Source organism: Martes martes (assembly GCF_963455335.1).
Source record: "Martes martes genome assembly, chromosome: 7".
Taxonomy (NCBI): domain Eukaryota; kingdom Metazoa; phylum Chordata; class Mammalia; order Carnivora; family Mustelidae; genus Martes; species Martes martes.
This window is the reverse complement of record NC_137894.1, coordinates 6064005-6087194: the sequence shown is the minus strand read 5'-3', so window position 1 is coordinate 6087194 and position 23190 is coordinate 6064005. Positions and strand designations below refer to the sequence as shown.

At 59.8% G+C, this 23190-nt stretch overlaps 2 protein-coding genes across 3 annotated transcripts in view; one reads left to right on the top strand and one right to left on the bottom strand.

Moving 5' to 3' along the window:
* Nucleotides 1-4904, top strand: part of FANCI (FA complementation group I) — an 82087-nt gene extending 77183 nt beyond the window's left edge. The window contains exons 35-38 of the mRNA XM_080808080.1: nt 1520-1591; nt 2961-3056; nt 3314-3421; nt 4227-4904. Coding sequence (XP_080664206.1) covers nt 1520-1591; nt 2961-3056; nt 3314-3421; nt 4227-4307 — 357 coding nt within the window. The 3' untranslated portion in view covers nt 4308-4904. The remainder of the gene's footprint in view (nt 1-1519; nt 1592-2960; nt 3057-3313; nt 3422-4226) is intronic.
* POLG (DNA polymerase gamma, catalytic subunit) lies at nt 4138-21758 on the bottom strand. 2 transcript variants are annotated; one of them, XM_080808081.1, is made up of 23 exons: nt 21594-21758; nt 20036-20815; nt 17139-17334; nt 16117-16281; nt 15864-16010; nt 15637-15716; nt 14648-14830; nt 14411-14565; nt 14118-14244; nt 12964-13200; nt 11993-12113; nt 11759-11857; nt 11347-11454; nt 9688-9848; nt 8971-9024; nt 8759-8876; nt 8179-8314; nt 7836-8082; nt 6494-6616; nt 6201-6369; nt 5865-6073; nt 5060-5220; nt 4138-4661 (listed from the first exon to the last, which is right to left on the bottom strand). In XM_080808081.1, the coding sequence occupies exons 2-23, from the start codon at nt 20653-20655 to the stop codon at nt 4603-4605; spliced, it is 3675 nt and encodes a 1224-aa protein (XP_080664207.1). In that variant the 5' UTR covers nt 20656-20815; nt 21594-21758; the 3' UTR covers nt 4138-4602. The 2 variants fall into 2 exon arrangements, with proteins under 2 accessions (XP_080664207.1, XP_080664208.1); XM_080808082.1 differs by lacking the exons at nt 20036-20815; nt 21594-21758 and adding an exon at nt 19201-19323.
* Nucleotides 21759-23190: the final 1432 nt, after the last annotated feature.

Below are 23190 nucleotides of genomic sequence, written 5' to 3'. Positions count from 1 at the left end.
TCTCCAGGCTTCTCCTAGACTGTTCCCCCCTCAATTACACAGAAACCAGTTCGCGAATTCTCAGGCTGCTCTCCCCAGCCGCACCCGGTACTGACGGGTTGGCTGATCCACAACCAGACGTTCTCCTCTGACGGGGAGACGTGCTTTGTGAGCAACCTTGGGCAAAAAGCCTCTGGTTCCATTAAGTCCAGCTCCTAGCCAGAAACCAGGATTGCATTTCCCACATGATTCAGAGAGCTCTTTATTCTCTTAAAGCCCCTTCTTTTTTTTCCCCCGCAGCCTTGGGTCTCTGTCAGTGGGCCACAAGCAACGAAAACCAATACTGCAAACCCCTTAGCGTCCTGCTCCGAGCTGTGCCTCTTCGTACTTCTTGGGGCACCTGCGGGGCTCAGTGGGTTAAGCGTCCGCCTTCAGCTCAGGTCATGATCCCAGAGTCCCATGACTGGGTCCCACATCGGGCTCCCTGCTCAGCGGGGAATCTGTCTCTCCCTCTGCCTGCCACTCCCCCTGCTTGTGCTCTCTCTGACAAATAAGTGAAATCTTTAAAAATAAAAAAATATAAAAGATGCCTCCTCCGGCTGGGATTTTAGTCCTCCTGAATCACCAGGAATGGGCAGTGGACAGGGACTGATGTAAGGAGTTCAGCAGAGTTCTGTCTGTGGCCGCCTCCCTGCCCCTCTCTTCAGAGGGCCTCGCCCTCTACCCTGTGTTCCAAGGCTAAAAGCAGACTTCTTCACACCAGCCCCTCTAGAGTCCCTGCCATTTCTTAAGTTTCCAGAACAGGCCACATGGACTCCTCCTCCCATGGTTCCAGTGGTACGGTTCTCGCCATTTTCAGGTCTCTGTTTCTCATTCTCTTGTCGCGTGGGGCAGGCGTGTTCATCCCTAGCAAGCACAGAACATCCCTTCAGGTAGAAGTGCCTGTGTTTTGTGTAGCTCATGTGGGGTGCTGGTCTGTACTCTCTGCCGCCTTAGCCTCGGTTCCCTTTATTCTGTGCCCAGGAGCTCTTTATTCTGCAATACTGACAACACAGGCAAGTGTTCTCTAACCTTTAAACCCTTCTCAAGCTCGTAACCACATGGCCCATGAGACATGTCTGCGGTCTGCCCCTAAGTGGAAAGACGGAAGGCCCTGGGAGCTGCCTCTCCGGCTTCCTCTCCTCCATGGAAACCCTTGGAGCCAGCTGCCGAGTGGGGAAATCCCAATTCCTGCCACCATCCTGACGGTCCCCATTGTCACCATCCTCTTGGCTGGCCCGGTGTAAGAACAGTCAGTCTTTCCTTCACTTCCATGTGCCAGTTCTAAGAGCAAGATTGTAAACTTCCCAACAAGACCCCCAAAATACCTGAGGATCATAAAGTGTCCCAAAATGTTCCCCGTTTTCCAGCATCTGCCGCTGGTTCTCTCTTCGCCCAGACTTGGTCCCCTCACGAGGCCCCCCCCATTCTGCCGTAATCACCTTCTTAGGAAGTTACCACCAGCATCCCCGACGATGAGAATCTGTTTCTGTGTGTTTAGAACAAGAAGAGTCAGAGCCTGAAATGTTCAGGAGAGAAGAAGGGGAAAGCGGCCGCCGTTGCCACAGCCATGGTAAGCAGCCGCCGCTCGCAAACACAGAGGCGCTGGGGAGCTGGGACAGCATGCGGGGACGGAAGCCGTTCCCCGGGAGCCCACGTGCGGCGGGATTCCATTTATAGGGCAGGTCCGGGACAGGCAGATCTGGAAAGATGGAACATACATTAGTGGTTGTCCAGAGCCAGGGGAGCCTGCAGAAATGGGTAGCGATTCCTGCGGGGGATAAAAATGCCCTGCGCTTAGTCGTGGCGGTGGCAGTGGTTAAACAACTCGAGGTACCGAGTCCTAGACTGGCCAGTGTAGATGGGTCAGCTGCGGGCTGTGTGCTTTGTAGCTCGTCAACGCTCTTACTGAAACGTGTGGGGGGGCTGCTGCTCGGCCTGTTGTGTGCAGAGGGAGCGTCTTTTTCCTCTGAACCAAAAGCCACACATTTTATTTAGGAAGCACTCAAAAATCCTAAGCTTTTTCTTTAAAAACGACAATGGTTTAGGATTCTCATTGGGAAGGAGTTGTTTTAGGAAAGTTAATGAGCCCAGATGGTGCTCCCGGAAGGACATGAAAGGGGCAGGGACAGGATCGCTCTAGGACGCTGCCCAGTGGGGAAAGGTCCCCACTGGCAAAGGTCCTGTCTGCAGCATCAGAGGCAACTGCCGAATTTCAGGAGCTCCGCCCCCACTCATGCCCTTTCCCACAGTTGTGCTTGCCAGGAGTGGAGGCTAGAAGCCCGCGTACAGGAGGGTCCTAGCGGTGTTGTTTGTAAAAGCAAGTCCTGAAAAAACCGAGATGCCTACCAAGTGGACTGGTTAAGTGGGTTTGATAGTGCGTCATACTCTAGGACACAGGCCTGAGAAAAATAAAAGTTTAATGTTCAGATACAGAATTACCTCCAAGGTAATGTGCCTGTTTTTTTTTTCCCCCCAAATCCTCATTCGTGGCCTTTATTAAATTAAAAAAACACACACACACATACCAATGCGCATAGTTTGTTTGGAAGGACCTACAAATTCCGAGTCCGACTGGGAGCAATAGAATCCCAGCAGTGAAAAGGTCATGTAGACCAGAAAGAGCCAGTGCAGAATGAGCTCCCGGTGTTGGGGTATCAGTCAGGTCAGGGACGCAACCAGATTTCTACAAGTGGCCCTTCTTTCAGCCAGTCTACAAAACCGTAAATACCGAGGGAGTTCAGCGGGAGGATTCAGTGCTCTTTCCCATGCTGTGACGAGATTAACTGCCAGAAATCGTAGGTTACCAAAACCTAAGGAATCCTGCATTTGATTGGAAGGCGGACTAGCTTTGTCGGGCCGCGCTCCAGCGCAGTCGGGCCGCGGACCGCTGCAGAAACCTCTCAACCTGAAACTCGGCTCTTCCCTTCTTTGCCCTGTAGGCCAGAGTTCTTCGAGAAACCAAGCCAATCCCTAATCTCATCTTTGCCATTGAACAGTATGAAAAATTCCTCATCCACCTTTCAAAGAAGTCCAAGGTAGGACACTGTTCCCGCCGACCTGGGAGGGGCCCTGGAAGACTGAAGCAACACAGAGCGGTGGGGAAGAAACTAGAACCCTTCTCCTTTTGCTCCTCGTGGTCTGATGGCCCGAGTTCAGCCATCACTCGGGAACTCTGGGAAAAGGCCAGTGGGGGTGCGTGCTTTAAGGAGGAACCGAAGGGTCGTTAAGGCCGTCCCCGACGGGGCCTGTTCTGGCCGGAGGAGAATGTGCCCACAGCCCGGTTCTGTCCTAGGTGAACCTGATGCAGCACATGAAGCTCAGCACCTCGCGAGACTTTAAGATCAAAGGGAACATCCTGGACATGGTTCTCCGGGATGATGAGGCGGACGAACCCGAAGAGGTCAGTGCCTGCTTCCGACCAGAGCGCGGGACGCCGGCCGCCTCCTAACTGGTTGTGGGCAGCCTCGCCAGGAGCAGCCCAGGAGGGCGGGGAGCCCCCCCCCCCCCCAGAGGAAAAGCTAAGGCGGGCACGGCCGACAGTAAGGGCTGCGGATTTCAGACCACACGGAGTCCCCCATATTGGCACACAGGTGGGACACACCTTTCTGGAACGGGGGTGAGGACACAAGTTCTCACCGTGGGTCTTCCGCGTGACCTTCTACCCCCCTGGAAGGTGACTAGCCCCAGGGTTGCGGCTCAGCAACCAGTTGGTAAAACCTCTCTGCCTGGCTCGGATGCGGTTTCTTCCAGGTCCCCCGGCCTCCTGTGCCCTTTCGTTGTGCGTCTGTAGACCTGACCCCAGGGAGCTCCCCGGGGCTGCCACAGCTCAGGTGTGTCTAAGGTGGAAGTTCACGTTGCTGGCCTCTCGGAGAGCGCGAAGCTGTGTTCTTCAGACGATCGCCCCCCAGGCGGTAATGCGCCTGGCCTCATGCCCGTCCCCAGGCGGGCAGGGGGCTCGGGGAGAGCACGGAGGCACCTGTCCTCTCGCCCCCTGCCTCTGCCCTGCGGAAGGGCCTCCGCGCTGGCTGCTCGGCCCCATGGCAGGCCTCCCCGTTCTTCCACAGCCAGAAACACCTCCTCGGAGTGGGAAGGGGAGAAAGCAGGACTACCACAGGCTTTGATGAGAAGATAAAGGATTTTTGTTTTATTTCCACGGCCTCTGAGCAGGCTTATCACATTTGAGCATTACTTCTCTCCCCCGCTAGGGCACTGCATCAGAGCACGAGGGACAGAACAAAGAACCAGCCAAGAAGAAAAGGAAAAAAGAAATGAAATGCCTGAGTTAACGTGAACTTTGGGGCTTCTGCTTCCTTTTTACCCAACAAGCGACAGTGCCCCGTGTCCTACAGCCTGCACCACCGGTGGCATCTTGGCTCCGAACCCACCGGACTCCGCCGCACCTTCCCTCGGGGGCAGCCGTCTCGGCGGCTCCTGCTGCTGGCGAGGGCGAGGGCGGGCCTCCCGCGAGCCCTTTGGCAAGCAGCCCAGCGCGAGCCTGAGTGTGGGAGCCTGCGCCGCCCCGACGGAACTCCACGGGAGCAAATTCGGGGTCTGCAGGCAGAGCTGCGGTCCAGGCCGGCTTCACGGTTCCAAGGAGCCTTTGGTGAGTTCAATTATCTGGTAAATATCCAGCGCTTCACCTGGAAGACAGAGCCCGCGGTTGGCGGTGCCCGGGAGCCAGCGAGGAGGGAGGAGGAAGGCAGAGCAACCGCCGGGGACGGAAGGTGCCGCTGGGGAGTGCCCGTTTTCTTTCTGTATATATAAGCTTATTTTCTTTTTAAATATATATTTCTGTTTGGTATTCAAAGCACACTTTTCACCTAAAAATGCACTTTGACCTTGTACAAGGCATCTTAAAATATATTTCTCTGTGGTTAAAGAGGAAATATTTTGAGTTCTGGTTTCTTCCTTCATGTGCCGCGAACACGTTCCCTGGGGGTCCCGGGCACGCCCTCCCCGGACCCGCCCGCACCCAGACAGCGGCGGGCTCCAGCCGCCTACACTCTGCGCGTGCCCACCGGGGCGGGGTGCAGCTCACCCTGGGGAATCCCGTATCTCCTTTCCATCCCAGTTGGATTGGAAGGGGTTTTACAATCCATGGTCACTTCCTTCCTGAGGCACCGGTCAATATCGACTGTGCTGAAAAAGGCGACGGACTGGGGCAGGTCATTGAGACCCAGCTTGTAGGCAAACATGCACCTGCAAGAGACCGGTCCCCTCTCAGACCCGGCCCTCCCCCCGCAGACCACCGCGCAGTTAGGGGTTCGGAACATGCCTCTCCTCCCCCCGAAGTTCACTGTGAGCTGTTAGGTACAACCGCCCCAGGGGCGGATGGAGAGGGCCGTGGAGTGTTAAGTACTGTCTACATTATCCACCCATTAGGAGATCTGCTTCCCAAACTAGTTCTGAATGGCAGACCGTTACGGAACTGTAATTACTGAAATCAACCACGTAAACTAGGAATCTCACTACAAGGAAATACAGCTCAATATAGAAAATGTTTTTTAAGCCACGTCGGAGTTTCAGACTACCACCAGAAAACATTGTGAACGAGGAATCATAAACTTCTAGTACTTAAGGAAACATATGGATAAAAGAAAAACCTCTCAATTTTGCATGAACTGAGAAAAGCTGTCATTTGATTTTTAAAACAAAGGTCTGTGTCTAGAGAAGGCCACGATGGCAGCTACTCATGGAACACCTCCCCGACCTCCTCACTACCTCCGTCATCTAGTCTGGGTTTATGGTCTTTTCAAACCCAAGAAATCCCACTTACAAGCTGAGGCTGGTCTTTTTAGGACCTTCGTTCCTAGGGAGATGCGAGCGGCCCCTGCCCCGCGTACCTGGTCAGGAGGTTGGTGATCTGCAGGGCCAGAGCCGCGCGGTAGCGGTCCTCCTCTCGCACCAGGTAGCGGACCTCATCGTGGATGCTGATGCAGAAGCGCCCGTCGATGGCAAACTCCTCAAACAGCCACCTCATGGCCACGAGCATGAGGTGTAGATAGTCCACAGCAGAGCTCTGCACCACCCAGTTCACACGGCTGGTCATAAACTGGGGGGAAGGGGGCACAAGTCAGAGGGGTTCAGCCAGATACCGGCTCGCTGTGGGGAGGAGGTGGTACGGGAGCCCTGCCCCTCCCTGTGACCCCTCTCCCCAGGCTCCGAGGACCTCGCACTACCTCCCCCTGGACAGCCGAGGGCTCCAGGGCCCGGCTGATGCGGCAGCCCAGCACTGGGGTACACGGGGTGTCAGACATGGCAATGCTCTCCAGTTTATTGAACATCTCGGACTCCGTGCCCCCCGTCCACGCTCGTTCGGCAACCACCTCCCACTTCTTCCAGCGTGACCTGGGGACACACACACAAAAGGCAAGCTTTGCCTTTCAGCATCTCTGAGCTAAAACTAAGTGTCCCAGCTCTCCCAGGCGAGCCCGGACCCGCCCTCCCTCCTTAGGACACAGAAGGTTCTCACTTCCTTGAAGCTTCTCTCTGGATCTTGCGCAGATCCTGCAGGGAAACCCAGCCGTCTTCGGTCCTGTCCACAGGGAGGTCCAACTCCCTCACGAGCCACTCACCCTCGTCCGACAGCCGGTACCTGGGGGCAGGGTCCCCACCATCATTCCCGTGGGAGGGCCTCCTGGGTACCTGGCCCGGGGCTGCAGTACTCACGGGACACCCAGGCCTGTGCCCCTGGGCTCTACATCAGAGGGGCAACAGGCTGAGAGGGGTTAAGTAACTTGCCAAGAAGAGGTGAAGCCCAGACGGGAACCCAGGCCGCTGTGGGCTACACCATGGAAGCCCAGTAAAGGACAGATGCCAACCCGGGAGCCAGCACGGTTACCACTGTCCTCGTGCTGCAGACACCGGACCGCCCAGTGACCACTGAGCGTCATGCTTTAGTGCAGGAGACACAAGGGCTGTGACCCCGGAAGGGAGGGATGGTAGGAAATGGGATACTCCTTGAAGGGAGAAGGACATGTAGAGAAGACAACGCATAGCCAAGTCAGACCGACCCCCTCCGTTCCCACTGCCCCCGACTCCCAGCTCCGGTGCGGCCTCAGACCCCACCAGGCCTGACCCTGACGGCTCCGGATGCCCGTCACTCACCTCCACGCTGCCCTGGGGCTTCCCCACCGCCTGCGCCCTCAGGCCAGACTCCCACGTGTCCCCTTCAAAGGTCTCCACGACTAAGGCCCGACCTCATCCGTCCTCATCGCACAGTCCCCACAGTGCGAGCTGTACCCCTCCCTGGTGGTCACGCGCTCACGTGCTCACCCCTACACCATCACCTGCTCGCCCTGTAGCCTCCCAGGAGGAGCCCCGCTCGTTAAATGTGGCCCCTGGACATGGTACCTGTGGAAGGCGGACCTGTCCCTCTCCTCCCTCACCTCACCTTGTCTTCAAGGCCCTCCCGGGGACCCAGTAAGGCCCTGCGCACACGAGGCGGCACGGCCAGAGGGAACAAACCGCAGCCTCCTGGAGCAAAGCCCGTCCGAAGTCCCCAGGGCTCCCCCGCTGCCCCCTGGCAAGGCCCACGGCCCCGCCCCGCCCCCACTCGCTCCCGGACCCCACGGGGCTGCAACACTGAAGTCCAGCCTAACGGAGGACAACTGCTTCAAGTGACTCAATAAGCAAATGTCACAACCCCCGGGCCAGCCATCCTGGAGCCAGGTCAGAGGGCTGGAGGGAGAGGAGCGGAGAGAGGGTTCAGGCCACGGGGAAAGCGAGACGTGACGAGGGCGGTGAAAGGGAGCAGAGGAGGCCTAAGGCCCTGGGGGGGGGGGGGGGGGCGCGGATGGGGGAGGGGCCCTCACCGGCGAAGGCCCTTGGTGACCGCGTACATCTGCTGGGCCTTCTCGGCTGCCTCCTGCCGGGTGAGCCGGTGGTTGAACTGCATCAGCAGGCGCTCGGCGAAGGGCTGCCCCGCCCCGTAGATGCGGCCGTAGTTGAAGATCTTGGCATGCTCCCGGCTGATGCCCACGGTCGCCGCGGTCTTACTGTGCAGGTCGGTGCCCCTGCTCTTCCTGCCCTGCAGCGTCATCCAGCCAAAGGCCGTGCAGCCTGGGGAGGGGGGCGGGGAGCCAGGCGTGAGAAAGGCGGCCCGGAGGCGCTCTGTCAGCCCCGCGGCCGCCTCGGCTCCGGCCCGGCCCCTCTCACCGTGCATGCCCGCGAAGTGGGCATCTCCGAGCACAGCGGCGATCCACAGCTCCTGCGAGTCCACGTCGGCGCCCACGAGCACGTAGCCAGGTGGGGCCTGCACCATGGCCTTCAGCTCACTGCCTACTCGGTCAGGCTGCGGAAGAGGGAGGTCAGGCCCTCCCCAGACACCCCAGGGAGACGCCTCCCCCCGGCCCGTTCCTGGAGCCAGGCTCGACTGAGTGCCGGGCCTTTCCTGACCGGGTGCTTTCGGTAATGCCCAGCGCGGCGCCCCCGCTCCACCCCCAGGGGTTACCAGGACGGCCGCCGAGCAGCAGCGCAGGGGGACAGGCAGACACCGGCCCCGCCTCCGCCCCCCCGCAGCGGTGCGCATCACGCCTCGTCCACGTCTGACTACGAGGCGCGGCTCCGATCTAGTTCGTGAAGGAACCACAGAGCGGCAGAGCTAGATCGGAACTGGGGTCCCGACTGCCCCAGAACTTAGGTTCCTTTTCGGGCTCCTCCCTGAAAACCCTCTGTACCCAGTTCCTAAGGAACCCAGGAGAGGCAGCACAGAGACCCCAGGGCAGCGCACACATACCCGGGCGTTGCTGGCAGTGAGCCAGGTGGGCTCCACAGCCCGGCGCGTGATGGTGCCGGCGGTCACCACCTGAGGCAAGATGGCCCCGTAGCGGCCTTCCTCATCGTAGTCGGGATGCCTGGTAGGGTGGGGGGGAACGTGAGTCTCGGCAGCTTGCTGAGGTCCTCCCCCACTCAGTTCTCCTGTCCCCTCAACCACTTGGCAGGCCATACCTGGTCACAGCACGGGGCAGAGCCGACCTGGGCAGCCACACCACCATCTGGGAACTGCGGGGACAGGACTGAGGCTCAGGAAAGCCAAGAGGAGCAGAATCCAGCTCGGGGCCACCGCGCCCCCTCCTGGCCAGGCCTCACCCTCTCCCCACTGACCATTCGGGAGGCCGTGGCACAACCAAGGCCTGGGGCCCTAAGATCTCTCATCCAGGAGCATAGGCCATCTGAGAACCGGCCAGGCCTCCCAGATGGCTTCTGCCCTGCCCTAGAGTGTCTGTGAGGAGTCTGACCTCGGCCCTGCCATGAGCACCTCGGCCACGCTTGGGGCAGACCTCAGCGGCCACAGCAGCAGCCTTCTGGCAGCCAGCCCTGCGGCGGAGACCCCTGCCGCTGTCAGCCTCGGGTCCCAGCTCACAGGCCAGCTGCCCTCCATGCCCCTCAGCCACATCCAGGGCTCCAGCAGCTCCGCCATCCAGGCCCAACCACCCCACTTTCTACATAAACGCTGAGGCTAGGAAGGAAAGGGGCCTGCCCGCAGTCACACGGCACCCCAACCACAAGAAGCCAAGCCTCAAGACTTCGCTGGGTTGTCCCTCCAGTGCAGCACAGGGGGGCGGGGGGGGGAGCCTGGGTGGGAGATGGGAGAAGGGGACCCCAGGGCTGCCGTAACCTGGCCAGGGGCACAGAAGACATTTCCACCCTCCCACGGCGGCCCACCTGATTCGTTTATGGGCATTCCTCCAGAAAGAAATCATTTTGTTGATTTCCAAGGCACGGGGCCCACTGGCACCTCCTGGGCCGGCCTGCAGGGTGCCATCCTCCATTTTGGGCAAGAAGTCCTTGGCAAAGGGGCTGCCCACGTTGCAGCTGCTGCCATCCTGAAAAGGGCAAAGGAAGCAGGGGCTCTTGGAAGCTAGTGGCACAGCCCTGACTAAGGAACCCCCTGTGCACCTCAGCTCTGACCCCTGAGCCCAGAACCCCAAGCAAACCAGTCTGGGGAAATCCCCAAATGCAACACAGGTGCGTGTGCGCACACGCGCGCGCGCACACACGCGCACAACCACGGAGATACAAATGCTGGCTCCCTCCACCAGGCAGCTGCCCCCTTGTCTGGGGTGGGGGAAGGTACATACGATCCAAGGTCCCCAGCAGATGCCCCAAACTGCAGAGCGCGGACCCATACGTGCTTTTTTCCTACACGTACGTATTTATGATAAAACTATGACAGGGATGCCTAGGTGGCTCAGCTGTTAAGTGCCTGCCTTTGGCTCAAGTCATGATCACCAGGGTCCCGGGATTGAACCCTGCATCAGGCTCCCTGCTCAGCAGAGAGCCTGCTCTGCTCTCCCTCTGCTGCTCCCCCTGCTTGTGTGAGTGTGTATGCACACGCTGTCAAATAAATAAGATCTTAAAAAAAAAAAAAAAAAAAACTACGATAAACAACACATGGTGAAATTGTCATAGAAATATCTAATAAAACAGAAATGTAACAAGAGGGCGCCTGGGCGGCTCAGTGGGTTGAGCCTCTGCCTTCAGCTCAGGTCATGATCTCAGGGTCCTGGGATCAAGGCCCCCATCAGGCTCTCTGCCTGCCTCTCTCTCTCTGCCTGCCTCTCTGCCTGTGATCTGTCAAATAAATAAAATCTTCAAAATAAAAATTTTAAAAATCATTAAAAAAAGTGTAACAATGAACTGTAATAAAAGTTACGCGTATCTGTATTCCCTCAAAATATCTCATGTACTGTATCCACACTTCGTGCACTGACGTGAGGGATAAAATGCCTCCGTGAGATGAGCTGAGGTGAGTGACACAGGCACAGGCCGAAGGCTCAGTCTCCTCGTGGCCTCCTGAGGCTCCCTCAGCAGGAAGATCAGCGGACCCTGCGTGGCTCAGTCAGTTGAGCTTCTGCCTTCGGCTCTGGTCATGATCCCAGGGTCCCACGACTGAACCCCGCATCAGGCTACCCCCCCTCTGCAGGGAGCCTGCTTCCCCCTCTCCCTCTGTCTACCACTCCTCATGCTTGTGCTCTTTGTCAAATAAATAAAAGCTTAAAAAAAAGAAAAACGGCAGATCAGCTGCTTCAGGATCAAGGCTGACCCAGGTAACCAACCACCATGGGACAACAGCACCCATCGTGTGACACACATGCCAGACACCTGAGAGCCCCCGTCATTTAATCATACCACCATGCCCCTCGCCACCCAACTTTCAGGAGGCAGAGACTCCAAGAGATGGGGCACTGTCTGGGACCATGCCCTGCCCCACCACGCGTGTCGCTCCTGCGCTAGGGCGCTTCCGGGCTGAGTCACTCCAGGGACCTGGGTGCCGAGGCACGGTGAGGGCAGCATAGGACAGGCGTGAATCAGGACACACACCTTGTGAGGCAGCTTGAAGAACCAGCAGCCGGGGACATCCACGTCGTTGTAAGGTCCGTTGCCATGGTGATAAGCTGGCTGGCTGGCTTTGGGGCCACCAGGGGCAGTCTGTGGGGGCCACACACCTAGATGAGGCCCTGCTCAGCACCTGCATTCGGCGAGGGCCAGAGCATGGGAGAAGGGCCTGAGGCAGCCGACGGTGCGCCGAGAAACGGCAGGATGGCCACCAGCCTCAGGCTCCCTCCTCGGCCTCTAAGAAGCACGGGGCCACCCACGGGCGAGGCAGTGTGTCGCCACCCCCCCGGGACCTTGGGAACGCTCTGGCAAGGGGGAGAGCTACTGGGGCACAAGAGCACCACCCAGAGCCCGCCGAGCGCCCACCCAGACAACCCCAGCCCAGAAGCCCGCTCACCAGAGCCGGGGGCTGAGCGGGGACAGCCACTCCGCAGCGCTCTGCCCTGGCCTCCACCTCCGCTTCGGCCTCCGGTTCCAGGCAGCCCAGTTCTTCCACCTGGATGGGCCCAGGTGCCGAGGAAGTGAACAGGGGGCCGGCCTGGGGCCAGCCACCCGGTGCCCCCAGGGTGCCGCCCCCACCCAGAAGGCCGCTGTCCTCGGGAGGGAGCAGAGACTTCAGAGCTGCCCTCACCGTGTGCCACATGGCGCTGCCGTCAGCGAGCAGGAACTCCTCCGCCAGGCCTGCCTGCTGCGGCTCCGGCTGCTGCCTCCCCTGCTCAAGACAGTGCTTCCTGTACAGGGACTCGATGGCTCTGGGCAGAGAAGAGCAGCGGCCTCTGATTACCGGGAGCCCGGGCGGGCGGCTCGCTAGGGCCTTCCGCAACTCCCTTTGCTCAGGCCTCAGAACCAGCGCTGAGGCAAAGCGGGACAGCACTCTCCCTGGTTTTCAGACGGAGTGACAAATCGCAAGTAAAACACAACACACCGGTGGCAGGCGAGGGTGCGAGGCCTGGTCTGACCCCAATCTAAGCTCCCAGCTCGCAGCGGCCGCCTCCCCTGGGAAAACTCTGGGAGCCGAGCAGCCTCACTCTCGGGACCCCAGGCCCCTTTTGTCCCCAGGGCCCTGCAGGTGACTCGGGCTGTCCTGCAGAGCCGGGCCTCCCAACTTGGGCCGCGTCGAGTGCCACGGCTTGTCCCCAACACCTGCCTGTCCAAAGCTCAGGACTCGGGATCTCAGACAAGTCCAGGGACTTCCCTAGGCCTCTGTTCTGCCAACTCTACCGTGGGGCTAACCACTCGATCTCACGCGGCTGCCTGCGAGCCAACGCGGGGCACCCCGAAAGCTTTATGATCACAGAGTGGAACTCGTGCTTGATAAACTCTGCACAGAAAAGAGAAACAGCCCACCTCCCCTGCTGCTCCCGACAGCCCCTCGCTGCACGCTCCTGGGAAGGCAGCTGTGCCACTGGACCCGAGGGCAGGGCCTCAGGCTTCCATGCCCCTGCAGGGCTCCTACCGCCCAAGGAAAGGGCAGCCATGGAAAAGAGGACTCACACCCAGACCCTCGCACCCCAGCTCTTCCCGCTGGCCTGGGCCAGGCTTGGGTCCTCCGGCAAAGTGAAGGGGTCCCCAGACTCCACCTTTTCCTTTCCTGAGTCTCACCTGTAGGGGCAGGCCACCCCAGCCGGGGCCGGGGCGGCTTCCACGGGCGCCTGGGCCAGGTTGTCCCGCCGCCCGGGCACCAGGTACCCCCAGCCATGCCGCTCCGAGCAGTGCAGAGGGAAGCCATCCCAGGTCATTGCCATGAGTTTTGGAGTGACCCGCATCTGCAGGCTGAGGAGGCTGGGGCCCGGGGTCCACGTGGGGTCATCTAGCCGGGGACAAAGCTTCCGGTACCACCTGTGCCCCACCCGAGGAGAGCAGTGTCACCACGGTGTGGGGAGGACAGCACAGAACCACAAGCCAGGCTCCCTCTCCCACGACCACACCCACCCTTCAAAGCCCTGAGGCTTTCTAGTGACTTCAGCCTAGAGTCACAGTCCCCTCCCTCTGGGGGTACACCCATGACCCCCAGGAAGTCCCCTAGAATAATTCACATATCTGAAAAGGAAGATCCTAGGTCAGGCCTACCAGACTAGTCAGAAACCAAGGTCCGTAAGTGTGGCCCAGCACTGGGCTCCTTCCCAACCTCCATTCCATACATGGTAACTGGCCCGAGAAGACAGATCTGCCCCATTGCTGTTCCAGGGACACACCAGGCTTTCAGAGCCCCACCTCTCACATGCTATTCACCACGGCAAACCCAAAGGTTGTGCACAACTTAGACCTCCCTTAAGTTGTGAACAGACCCTGCTATTCACCCTGGTTGCCCCTATTTTCTCATCTCTGCCTGTCTATGAGGCTCAAATAAAAATCCCCTCCTCAAGGAAGTCTTCCCTGATTTCTCCAGGCAGAGTTAGGTACTGCCTCGACACTGTTCACTCTTCCTTCTCATCAGGAATATAAAGACCAGCTGCACAGGTTGGTTTTCGTGCCCAGCTCCTCCTAGGGAGAAGCAGCTCCTAGAAAGGAACCGTTCCTATCTGCACCCCAAGCGGCTGCAGTGGGCCCAGCATTCAGCAGGGGCTCAGTGCACTTGCATTGAATGAGACCAGCGAGCCAGGGGTCAGAATGAGCAAGTGACTAGAAGACAGAACGAATGGCAGCAGGTCAGTAAGGGTTCCCCGCAAACACCACCCTGGCGCTGGGGCCCAGGCAAAGGGAGTCTCATGGGAGGAGAAGTGTAGACTCTGGACACATGAGGGGCTGCGGCTCACCCAGGGTGTCCAGGAAGGTGCTGGGGCCGCTTGGGCAAGACCTCTGCAGTCCCCTTCAAGCGCTCCAAGCAGGCACGAGCCATGCCATCTCGCTGAACCTCCTCCTCCTCACTGGGGGGGCCGGGGTCTGCAGAGGGTGGGCAGGACCATCAGGACCCGCGGAAGGGTCTCTCCGGAAGACCTGCCCAGCCTACTCATCTCTGGAAGGCCGGATGACCCCTTTCAGAGGTCCCCTGGGTCCCAGGACCTTCCCAGGGACCATCCCTGCCCCACCTCCCGCCCATGCTCCCCACCTTCCTGATCCTCGGGCTCCCCAGGGGCCCCAGCCCCCTCGATGGGCAACTTGCTGGCTGCAGTTGGCTCCTTCCTCTTCACCTTCTTTGCCTTCTTCTGCTTAAACTCTTGCAGGTCCCACTCCAGGTCCCAGAGCCAGGGGTCTTCCTTGTACCTGCAGAGCGAGTACACCCGGGCGGTGTAAGGCCCAGCCCATCCGTACTCACCTAGATCCTGCCCTCCCAAGGCCTGCCTACCTCTGTCCTGAGAGCAGCTGGCAGGCGTCGTTGGCCAGGTCCATCAGCGACTTCTTCATCTCCCGCTGGAGCTCCTCGTACGTGCTCTGCGCCTCTGCCAGGTACCGCTCCCAGTTGTGGTTCACGGGCAGGTAGGAGACCCCCATCTCCAGCATGCCAGCCAGAGTCACTGGGTGGGGGCACCTGGGGGTGGGGGAAAACACCACGGCGGTCAAAAATGGCCCCAGAAAGCAAGGCGTGGGCCCAGTCCCTGAGCCAGTCTGGCGAGCCTCAACCTGACCACCCAGGCGGTGTAGCTCTGATGCCAGACCAGGTCTCAAGCCCAGCTCGAAGACTCTGGAACCCTGAGATGCTAGGTAAGTTACTTCCCCTGACAGACAGTTCCTTTCTCTATCAAATGGATACATTATCATCCCATCCTCACGGGATAATCCTCGTTACAGTTACAGGCAAAAGTGGAAACAGATGCCTTCTCCTATGTCAAGCCTCAGCACCCGGCACTGTGCTAGATGACAGACGAACAGACAAGCCTCACCACGGGGATGGGCAAGCATTATTTGTGTGTGCTTTACAGACACACAGACTCCGAGAAACCAACTGACCTGCCCAAGGGCCACCGAATGAGGCAGGCCATTTGATTCAAACGAAGTCTAGGTGACACTTGTGACTGGCCACACTGTATGAGTGACTCACTACCAAACATGACCAAGACAGATGTGAAGCCCTGGGCTCAGGGTCTGGGCACGGAGAGGTGCTCCATCAGACGGAACCACACACCGGAAGCTCCGCCACAGCCCTCCGCCCTCCCCTCCAGGGCCTCCACAGAAACCCAGAGTCCAGGACCCAGAGGCCCCCACTCCACTGAATGGCTCCATTCTTTCAATGCGGAAAAGCTAAGGTCCACAGGCTGAGGGAGACCTTTTGACAGAGGACCCAGGTACTGGCACTCTACTGACCCCCAAGGGTTCCCACCGGGGGCCCCCCCTCACCTCTCCAAGAAGAGCGGTAGCTGCTGCTGGAAAACCTCATAGGTGGCCCACACGTCCTGGGCACAGTACTGCATCAGGTCCTGGCACAGGTGACAGGAAGGCGCTGGGTGGGCAGCCATCCCACTGCCATCGCCGGGTCTCAGGGTCAGGTTGGGCAGCCATACTCCCTGGGGTCAGCTAGGGGCTGCCACGGCCCGGCCCCCCAGAGCCCCTCACCAGCACCGTACCTGGAAGTTCTCACGGATGTCCTTCATGCTACCCTTGACAAACAGCTCTCGAGGCTCCTTCTCTAAGGGGGGCCCCCCCACATAGAGGCCATGCACGTCTGCCAGATTATTGACACTGCTGATGTCCAGCCAGTCCCAGGACGAGATCTGGGGGGGCCAGAGTGAGGAATACAGATCAGCCTCAGGACAGGCAGGCAGGCTGGTGAGACAGTCCCAGGCAGCCCACTCCGGCCTCCGGCAGTTGAGCGCTCACCGCTGGGCCACCGGCTTTGCGGGGGGCCTTCTGGCCTCGCTGCGTGGCGTGCTGGGCCTTGCGCTTGCCCTGCTTGGCTGCCATCCACAGACTGCGCTGGAAACCGCTGAGCCCCGAGATGGCCATGTGCATGCTCATGGTGTCCAGGAAGCGCATGCGGGAGCCCTGTGGGGGGCGGGGGGGACTGGAGCTGAGGCCACTCGGCACCGCTTCAGGGGTATCACCCCACCAGCCCCACCCCAGCCTCCTCCTATCACACGACCTCCCAACGCTTAAGACTCTCCTCGTGCTTGCTCACGCTTAGCCCTCGGGCAGGGACAGGCTCGCCCTCCCACATCCCACCCTCCAAGGGGCAGGCCCGGCTCAACCCCAACACACGGGTCCTTCCCAGCGTCCAGCCACAGCTTCGAGGGCTGCCTTGGGAACAGAGGGGCCAGATCGAGGCCTTCTGAGCTCCAGGCTCGGCCCCCCACCCCAGCCCTGCCACTCACGAGCTCTATAGCCCTGTTCAGGTCAACAAGGCTACCCTCACCAGGCCCACCTCTCTGCTGGGCTGGCTGTAAGGATGCATCGTTCAACAACACCCACCCACCCACCCCACCCCCCCCCCCCGGCCACCTGCCCCAGCAACCCTGCCAGGTGGCTTCTGCTAGCGCCCCCTTTTCGCAAATAAGGAAATGGAGGCTCAGGGACGGTAAGGCGCTCATGCTGCTTGTCCCTGTCGGGGGCAGGATGTGAGCCCAGGCTGTGCGGCCCAGAGCCTCCAAAGACCCACGCTATGCTCTAAACCACCACACGGAGAGAAGGGGTAGCAGTACTCCCTGACAACGCCCGCCCTGTATCAGGCCAGTCCTGGGGAACGAACAGCTGGGACCAGGGGCAGCGCTGGTCAACAGGCAGGCCCTGCAGCGGCTACCAAGACAGAGACGCTGACCGGGAAAAGCAACGCCTTCCCTCGCCCCCGTGATCAGAGCTCTCAGGCCACCCCCTGCCAGAAGCTACCCTGGCCCCAGGAACCTTACCTGGATCAGGTACTGCTCCCTGACATGGGCTCGATCAAAGCACACGTTGTGCCCCACCACTAACTGCTCCTGCCAGCCGCGCCGGGTGGGGCCGCCAGCACTGGCAGGGACCTCCAGAGGAATGAGGTCAGCCGGCGACAGCTGGCTGGTCCAAGAGTAACGCTCTTCCACCAGCCGCCGGCTGCACCAAGAATACCTGAGGGAGGCGAGAGGCAGACAGGCTGGGCACAGGGGCGGCCGACTTCTGCTCCGCGACACCCACCGCACACCTACCGCCGCGAGCCGGCTCCCGCGCTAGCAGCTGGGACGCGAGCGAGCCCAGGGAGTGCTCCCCACCCTCACAGAGCCGGAGAGCGGGTGGGGGCGTGCGGGAGGGAGGTCATAAAAGCTCCTTGACTTCGCCCTTCCACAGATAAAAACAGAGCTAAATGCCGCATGCTGGGGGTCCCACGCGGGCACCCAGCCTGGACCCCAACAAGGTGGTCGGGTCCAGGGTTCACAAAGTCTGTGCTGTTTATGAGCACTGTCTACCCCTCGGGTCTGGAAGCACCCACAGCAGGTGTTCAAAACGTTAGTACGGGAGACAGACAATTCCAACAGAATCCAAAGTGGGAATTTTTTTTTTTTTTGGTTGAAAGTGGCAAAAAAGAAAAAAGAAAAAGACAAATGCTGCACATGTACAGGATGAACCATCTAACGGCTGGAAAGACTCTGAAGGACCAAGAGCACATCACGCACCTTGGAGCAGGTGCGGGCCTCTCCGAGCCACCCGAGGAGAGCCGGGGGCAAGCGTGGGCCTGGAGGGGCCGGGCCACCCGGGCAGAGAAGAGCACCATCTGCGGGCGCCTGACCCCGACTCGGGGCAAGGCTGGAGGGTGCCCAAGATCCATGAGGCCAGGCATGGCAAGGCCACAGAGGAAAAGCCCACTGTGAACCACAGATGACGCCAGAGGGTCAAAGCCACTCAGCATCAAAGGAGTGACGAGGCCTCGTGTGACCTCTGCAGCCACGCAGGCGCCCCGGAGCAGCAGGGGCCATCCGCCCCCCCAGCTTCAACAAACACAACAGTGCCTGCCGCAGGGGAGGGGGAAACCGGCAGAAAGTGGCCCCTCGTTTTAAACCTGCTAAAGTCTAACTCACAACCAAATGTGGCGATACGCTCAGGGACGCAGCCCGCAACCGCCTCCCCCTTCTGAGCCCTGGCTGGAAGAGGCTGGAAAATGTCACATGTCTGAGGCTATGGTGACAGCAGGAACTCTAGGCGCAACAAAAAGGCCAGACTGGTGTCAAGATCCAGGGCTGCAGCTGCGCAGAGCCGCCTTACTACACATCTGTGATAAAAAAGCAGCCAACATGCAAACACGTGTGGCACATTCAAGAGGGTTGAAATCAATGCCGTTAACTCTCTACACTTGTCCTGTGAAACTCAGATCAATGTTGGCACCTGTGTGACGTCCCCGCTAGCGTGACGACCACAGTCCTCAGCCACAGCCTTTGGGAAGCTGCTCTAGGGGATGTCTAGGCTGCCCCCCCAGGCCCCCAAAACCACCCCAAAATCTCAGGCTGGCCTGGAACTTGTGGTTACACAGCCACACAGGAGGGACGTGCCCAAGTTCACAGCAGACTGCTCGGAGGGGGCCCCATCTGGTACTCCCCGCCCCCCTAGTCAGGGTCCCAGGAGGAAGGCCCCCACGGGAGCCCAGGCCTCGGCAGGGACTCCTGCCGCCCCGCAAACCCAGCAGTGCCCCCAGGACCACCGGCAAGAATGGAATGAGGATGAGAGGATGGGGAGGACGGGGAGAGGAAGGAGGAGGGAGAGAAAAGGGGATTTGAGGTAAAATGGCCAAAAATGACTGAGAGATCAAAAACCAAGTCTTTCTTGTCACTGGTTTCCTAATTTGCCTTCAGCCACCACAGCCTGCTTTACCTTCTCAAACGGTGGGTGGTACTCCCTCTATGTGGACCGTCAAGTCACATAGGAAGCAGCACTGAGATTCTCGTCTCAACTGGGACTAAATCAATGCGGAATCTGGTTTTGCTCTTTTCAGCCATTAATGCCTACCTTATCTATTTAGCCATGTTTTCACCATTTTCAACTGCATATTTAACATTTCGCAGCTTTCTGTACAAAGATGTAGCTTCCAATAGGGATAAAGAAACTGCTAACTTTTGTGCTGGCCATGCCTGAAAGCATTGGGGCTGTAAAGAGTATTTTAATCCTGGAATGAAGAATAAAAAAGGGGAGAAACAGGACTGCCATCATTGTTTGAAAAAGAAACGTGGGTAGCACTTAGAAAGTTACTTAAAAAGAAGAGAGAGAAATTTGGATATACCTTCTGGGAACCAAAATGCCTGTTTGGGAGGCTGGGGGGCAATGAGGGGTGGGGGGGGTTGCTACATCTGAGTGGGAGTGTGTTTGGCGACATTGTAGGGATAGCTGGTCTGGCATTTAAGGGAGCAGCTGGCGATGCTAAATGCTTTGTACTGTCTGGGACAGCCCATGATAACCACCAGCCTCCCCAAACAGAAACACTGTTCAAATGTCTTGGACTAACTTCTCAGGAAGCAGTTAGGGGAGGGGGGAAAGGCACCGAATCAAGGTGGCCTCGAGTGGTCTCCCCTAGGATCCCAAGTACAAGCCACTGTCGTTCTCCACATGGCCCCTATCACCACCTGCCGTTTGCTTGGGTGTTTGTTAACTGCCTGTGTCTTCCCACCAGAAAGTAAGCTCTGTGAAACCTGGGGTCAAGCCTACTTTAGTTCACCACGAATCCGCAGTCCCTACAAGAGCACTCTGGTGGCACACAGTGGGACCTCCGTAAACGTTCGCTGAGACGAACCATTCAGCTGGGCCCCCCCACCTGTGCTAAGGTCCCCAGAGCCCAGCCCCTACTTACCAGGCCGAGGGGGATATGGCCACCGCCAACGTGGGGCAAGTTCCCTCTGCCAAGCAGACCTCCACGTCGAACACCAGGGCCCGCTCCTCGGGGATGGCCACGGGTACGGCCTCCCCCGCGGGGCCGTACCGGGTCCAGCCCTCCGCCCAGGCCCAGCTCGGGGGCTGGGGGGGCAGCTGGGCCTGCAATAACGAGTTCGCCGCCTCCAGGTAGGGCAGGCTCTGCTTCTGGGCCAGGAGGCGGAAGTGCTGGTCCAGGCTGCCCCCGTAGAGGGGCGGCAGGCGCAGCTCCACGTCCGGCAAGGGCGTGGCCGGCTGCCCCCACAGCCCGTGCCGCTGCAGGTGCTCGACGCTGCGGCGCACCGCGGCCTCGCCGGGCGTCTCCCCGCCGCGCCCGAAGATTTGCTCGTGAAGCCCTCTCGAGAGCATCTGGATGTGCAATGGGTTGTGCCGCAGCTGCCCGCCCTCCGAGGATGGCACTTGCTGCGGCGGCGACGGCGGCTGCCCGTCGCTGGGGACGGGGGCGGGGCCGGAGCTGGAGACCCAGCGCCCCGGAGCTGGAACTGGCCCTGGCCCGACGGTAGTGGCGCCGGCCACCCTCTTCCAGAGCAGGCGGCTCATGGTTGGTGCAGGGAGCCCCCCGCTGGGAGTCAGGACACCTGGCTTTGGGCTCCAGCTTGGCTGCTTTTACTGGCCGAAAGACGTGGAGGGAGACACGTCCTGTCTCTGTTTTCCAGTCAGTGAAATGGGTCTGACCATGCCTGCCTTCCACCCACAAATCCTGAAGGAGACAGACGATATCAAGTGTTATTTCTCACATGAGCGGTACGTGTCCCGTGACGAGCCGTCACTCCTCGAGCACTCACTGCGTCCCAGGCAGCGTGCCAGGAGCTTTTAGGGACATTTTCTCAGGGAAGCCCCCAACAGCCACGAGAATCACCAACGCCCCTCCTGAGGACACTGAGGTTCAAGCTGGTGCATCAGGGAACTTGGGGGAGGAGGAGGCAGTGGTTAAGAGCGACGGTCCCGGAGGAGGACGCGGCGGGTTTGAATCCCGGCGCTGGCTGTCAGGAGATGCGTGACCTTGGGCGAGCTCCCTAAGGCCCCAATCTCCTGCTCCGTAAAATGGGATTACGGATTCTATCTGTCACACGGAACCGCTGTTCGGGTGACTCAGGGCGAACAAGTCGCGAGACCCGACCCTCGGCAAACGCTTGCCAAATGGTGGCCGCCGGCTCCGCGACCGGCGCGGCCCCGGGGCCTAGCGCCGCCGGGTGCCAGCCCCCGGATTCGAACCCGCGGGGCGGGTCGCCGGCCCCCGGGGCTCCCACCCGTGCCCGGGCCGTGGCCCCGCCGGCCCAGGGCGCCCTGCAGGAGGCGGCGGCCCCCGCGCGCCCGGCCGCCCGCCCGTGCCCGTGCCCGGCGGCGCGCGGTGCGCCCTGGGACGAGCCTCCGCCCAGCTCCGGGCCTCGCTCCCTGACTGGAGAGGGAGGGGCCGCACCGCCGCTCGGCGACCCGGCCTCCCCCGCTCCCCGCCCCGGGCCGAACCCGCCGGAAACCTCGGTCCGTCCGGTGCTTCCCGGGCTGAGGCTCCCCACCCCAGGCCCACGGAGCGGCGTCTCCCTCCGCACGGCCTACGCAGCCTCGGGGTGGCGTGTGGCCTCCACCCGACCAGTCCGCCTCGCTGGCAGCCGCAACTTCCCGTCTGCTCCCCGCTCCGTCCCGCGGCTACCCGAGAGGCAGGCGGGAGACTCCCGGCGCGACCAATAAGAGGGCCGCAAGTGGACCGGTCCGCCCGTAGGGGGGAGAGGGAGACTTCCGGGTGGGCTCTCCCTGCAGTACCCTGCTAGCCAAAGTCCAACCTCCCCTGCCCAAGGAACAAATGGATTGGTCCCGGGCAAGCCGGTGGGCGGTAATGATACTTTTCAGATTGTCCAAAGAGAGCTAAGCGTCGGGCGGCCGCGTGGCCTAATGGATAAGGCGTCTGACTTCGGATCAGAAGATTGCAGGTTCGAGTCCTGCCGCGGTCGCAGAGGGTCCGTGTACAATTTTTGGCCTATTCCTCCTTAGGAAGGCAGCGTCGGAACCCGCGTTTCACCCCACATCGAGATCTGGGAACGCCGAGATTCTCAGAAGTAACGGCTCCACGCTCGTGATTGTGAAGTTACTCACCTACGTGTCCCAGACCCGGAGGCACGTTTCCAAATTGCACCACCAGCCGCGCGTAACCCCCAACGCAGGTGGAGGAGGATGTGAGAGCGAGGGGCATCGTTTAGGGAAATCCTAATTCACACCCGATTGGTTTGTGGGAATGACAAGGGGTCGCAGCTGGAAGGGAGACGCGTCCTCCCCCAGCCCCGTGCTCCAAACATACTGCCTTTCAGGGAACCCGAATCTGCGGTCCGGTCGCCAGCCGAGCGCCCGAGGAGCCTTCCAGTCTTTTCGGTCATCCCCCTCCTCTTGCTCCAGGGGGGCCGCAGCCGCTCTGCTTTCGGGGCCCGCTGGTCCCTGGTCCATAGACTGTAAAGTACCCGGAGGAATGAGGCCCTCGTGAATAACAAGAGCCCGAGGCTTGGAGCTCGGAGAGCAGCTGCGCCGATTTAAGGTCAAGGGAGATTTGAGGTCGACCTGAGCTCACAGAGCTGATTAAGGACCACATTCTGGCCTCGCTGAAAGTCAGTCCCCACCTTCCAGCCTGTGCATGTGTCGGGACACCCTGAACTTATTTGACAAACTGACTTCGGTATTTTTCTTTTTTTTTTTTTAAGATTTTATTTATTTATTTGACAGAGAGAGATCACAAGTAGGCAGAGAGGCAGGCAGAGAGAGAGGAGGAAGCAGGCTCCCTGCTGAGCAGAGAGCCCGATGCAGGACTCGATCCCAGGACCCTGAGACCATGACCTGAGCTGAAGGCAGAGGTTTTAACCCACTGAGCCACCCAGGCGCCCCTGACCGGTATTTTTCGAGGGTAGCGTGGGCAGATAGCCAGGCCGCTCCCCTGCCTCCTCCTGTTGCCCCCAGAGAGGCAGCGAGAAGCCCTAGACCAAGGCTTGGGCAGGCAGCACTGAGTCTTGATTTTCCCATACATTTCCCCTTCATTTTTAAGTATGAGATATTTTTCATATACTGTTCTAGGTATGTTTAATAGACACACAA

Excerpts from the sequence above, each read along its gene's own strand:
- POLG (XM_080808081.1), bottom strand. The coding sequence starts at position 20,655 with ATGAGCCGCCTGCTCTGGAAGAGGGTGGCCGGCGCCACTACCGTCGGG. Across the intron at positions 11,455-11,758 it reads CCGCTCAGCCCCCGGCTCTG|ACTGCCCCTGGTGGCCCCAA; the intron begins GTGAGCGGGCTT and ends TGGCCCCCACAG. Across the intron at positions 6,370-6,493 it reads CAGAGAGAAGCTTCAAGGAA|GTCACGCTGGAAGAAGTGGG; the intron begins GTGAGAACCTTC and ends GTGTGTCCCCAG.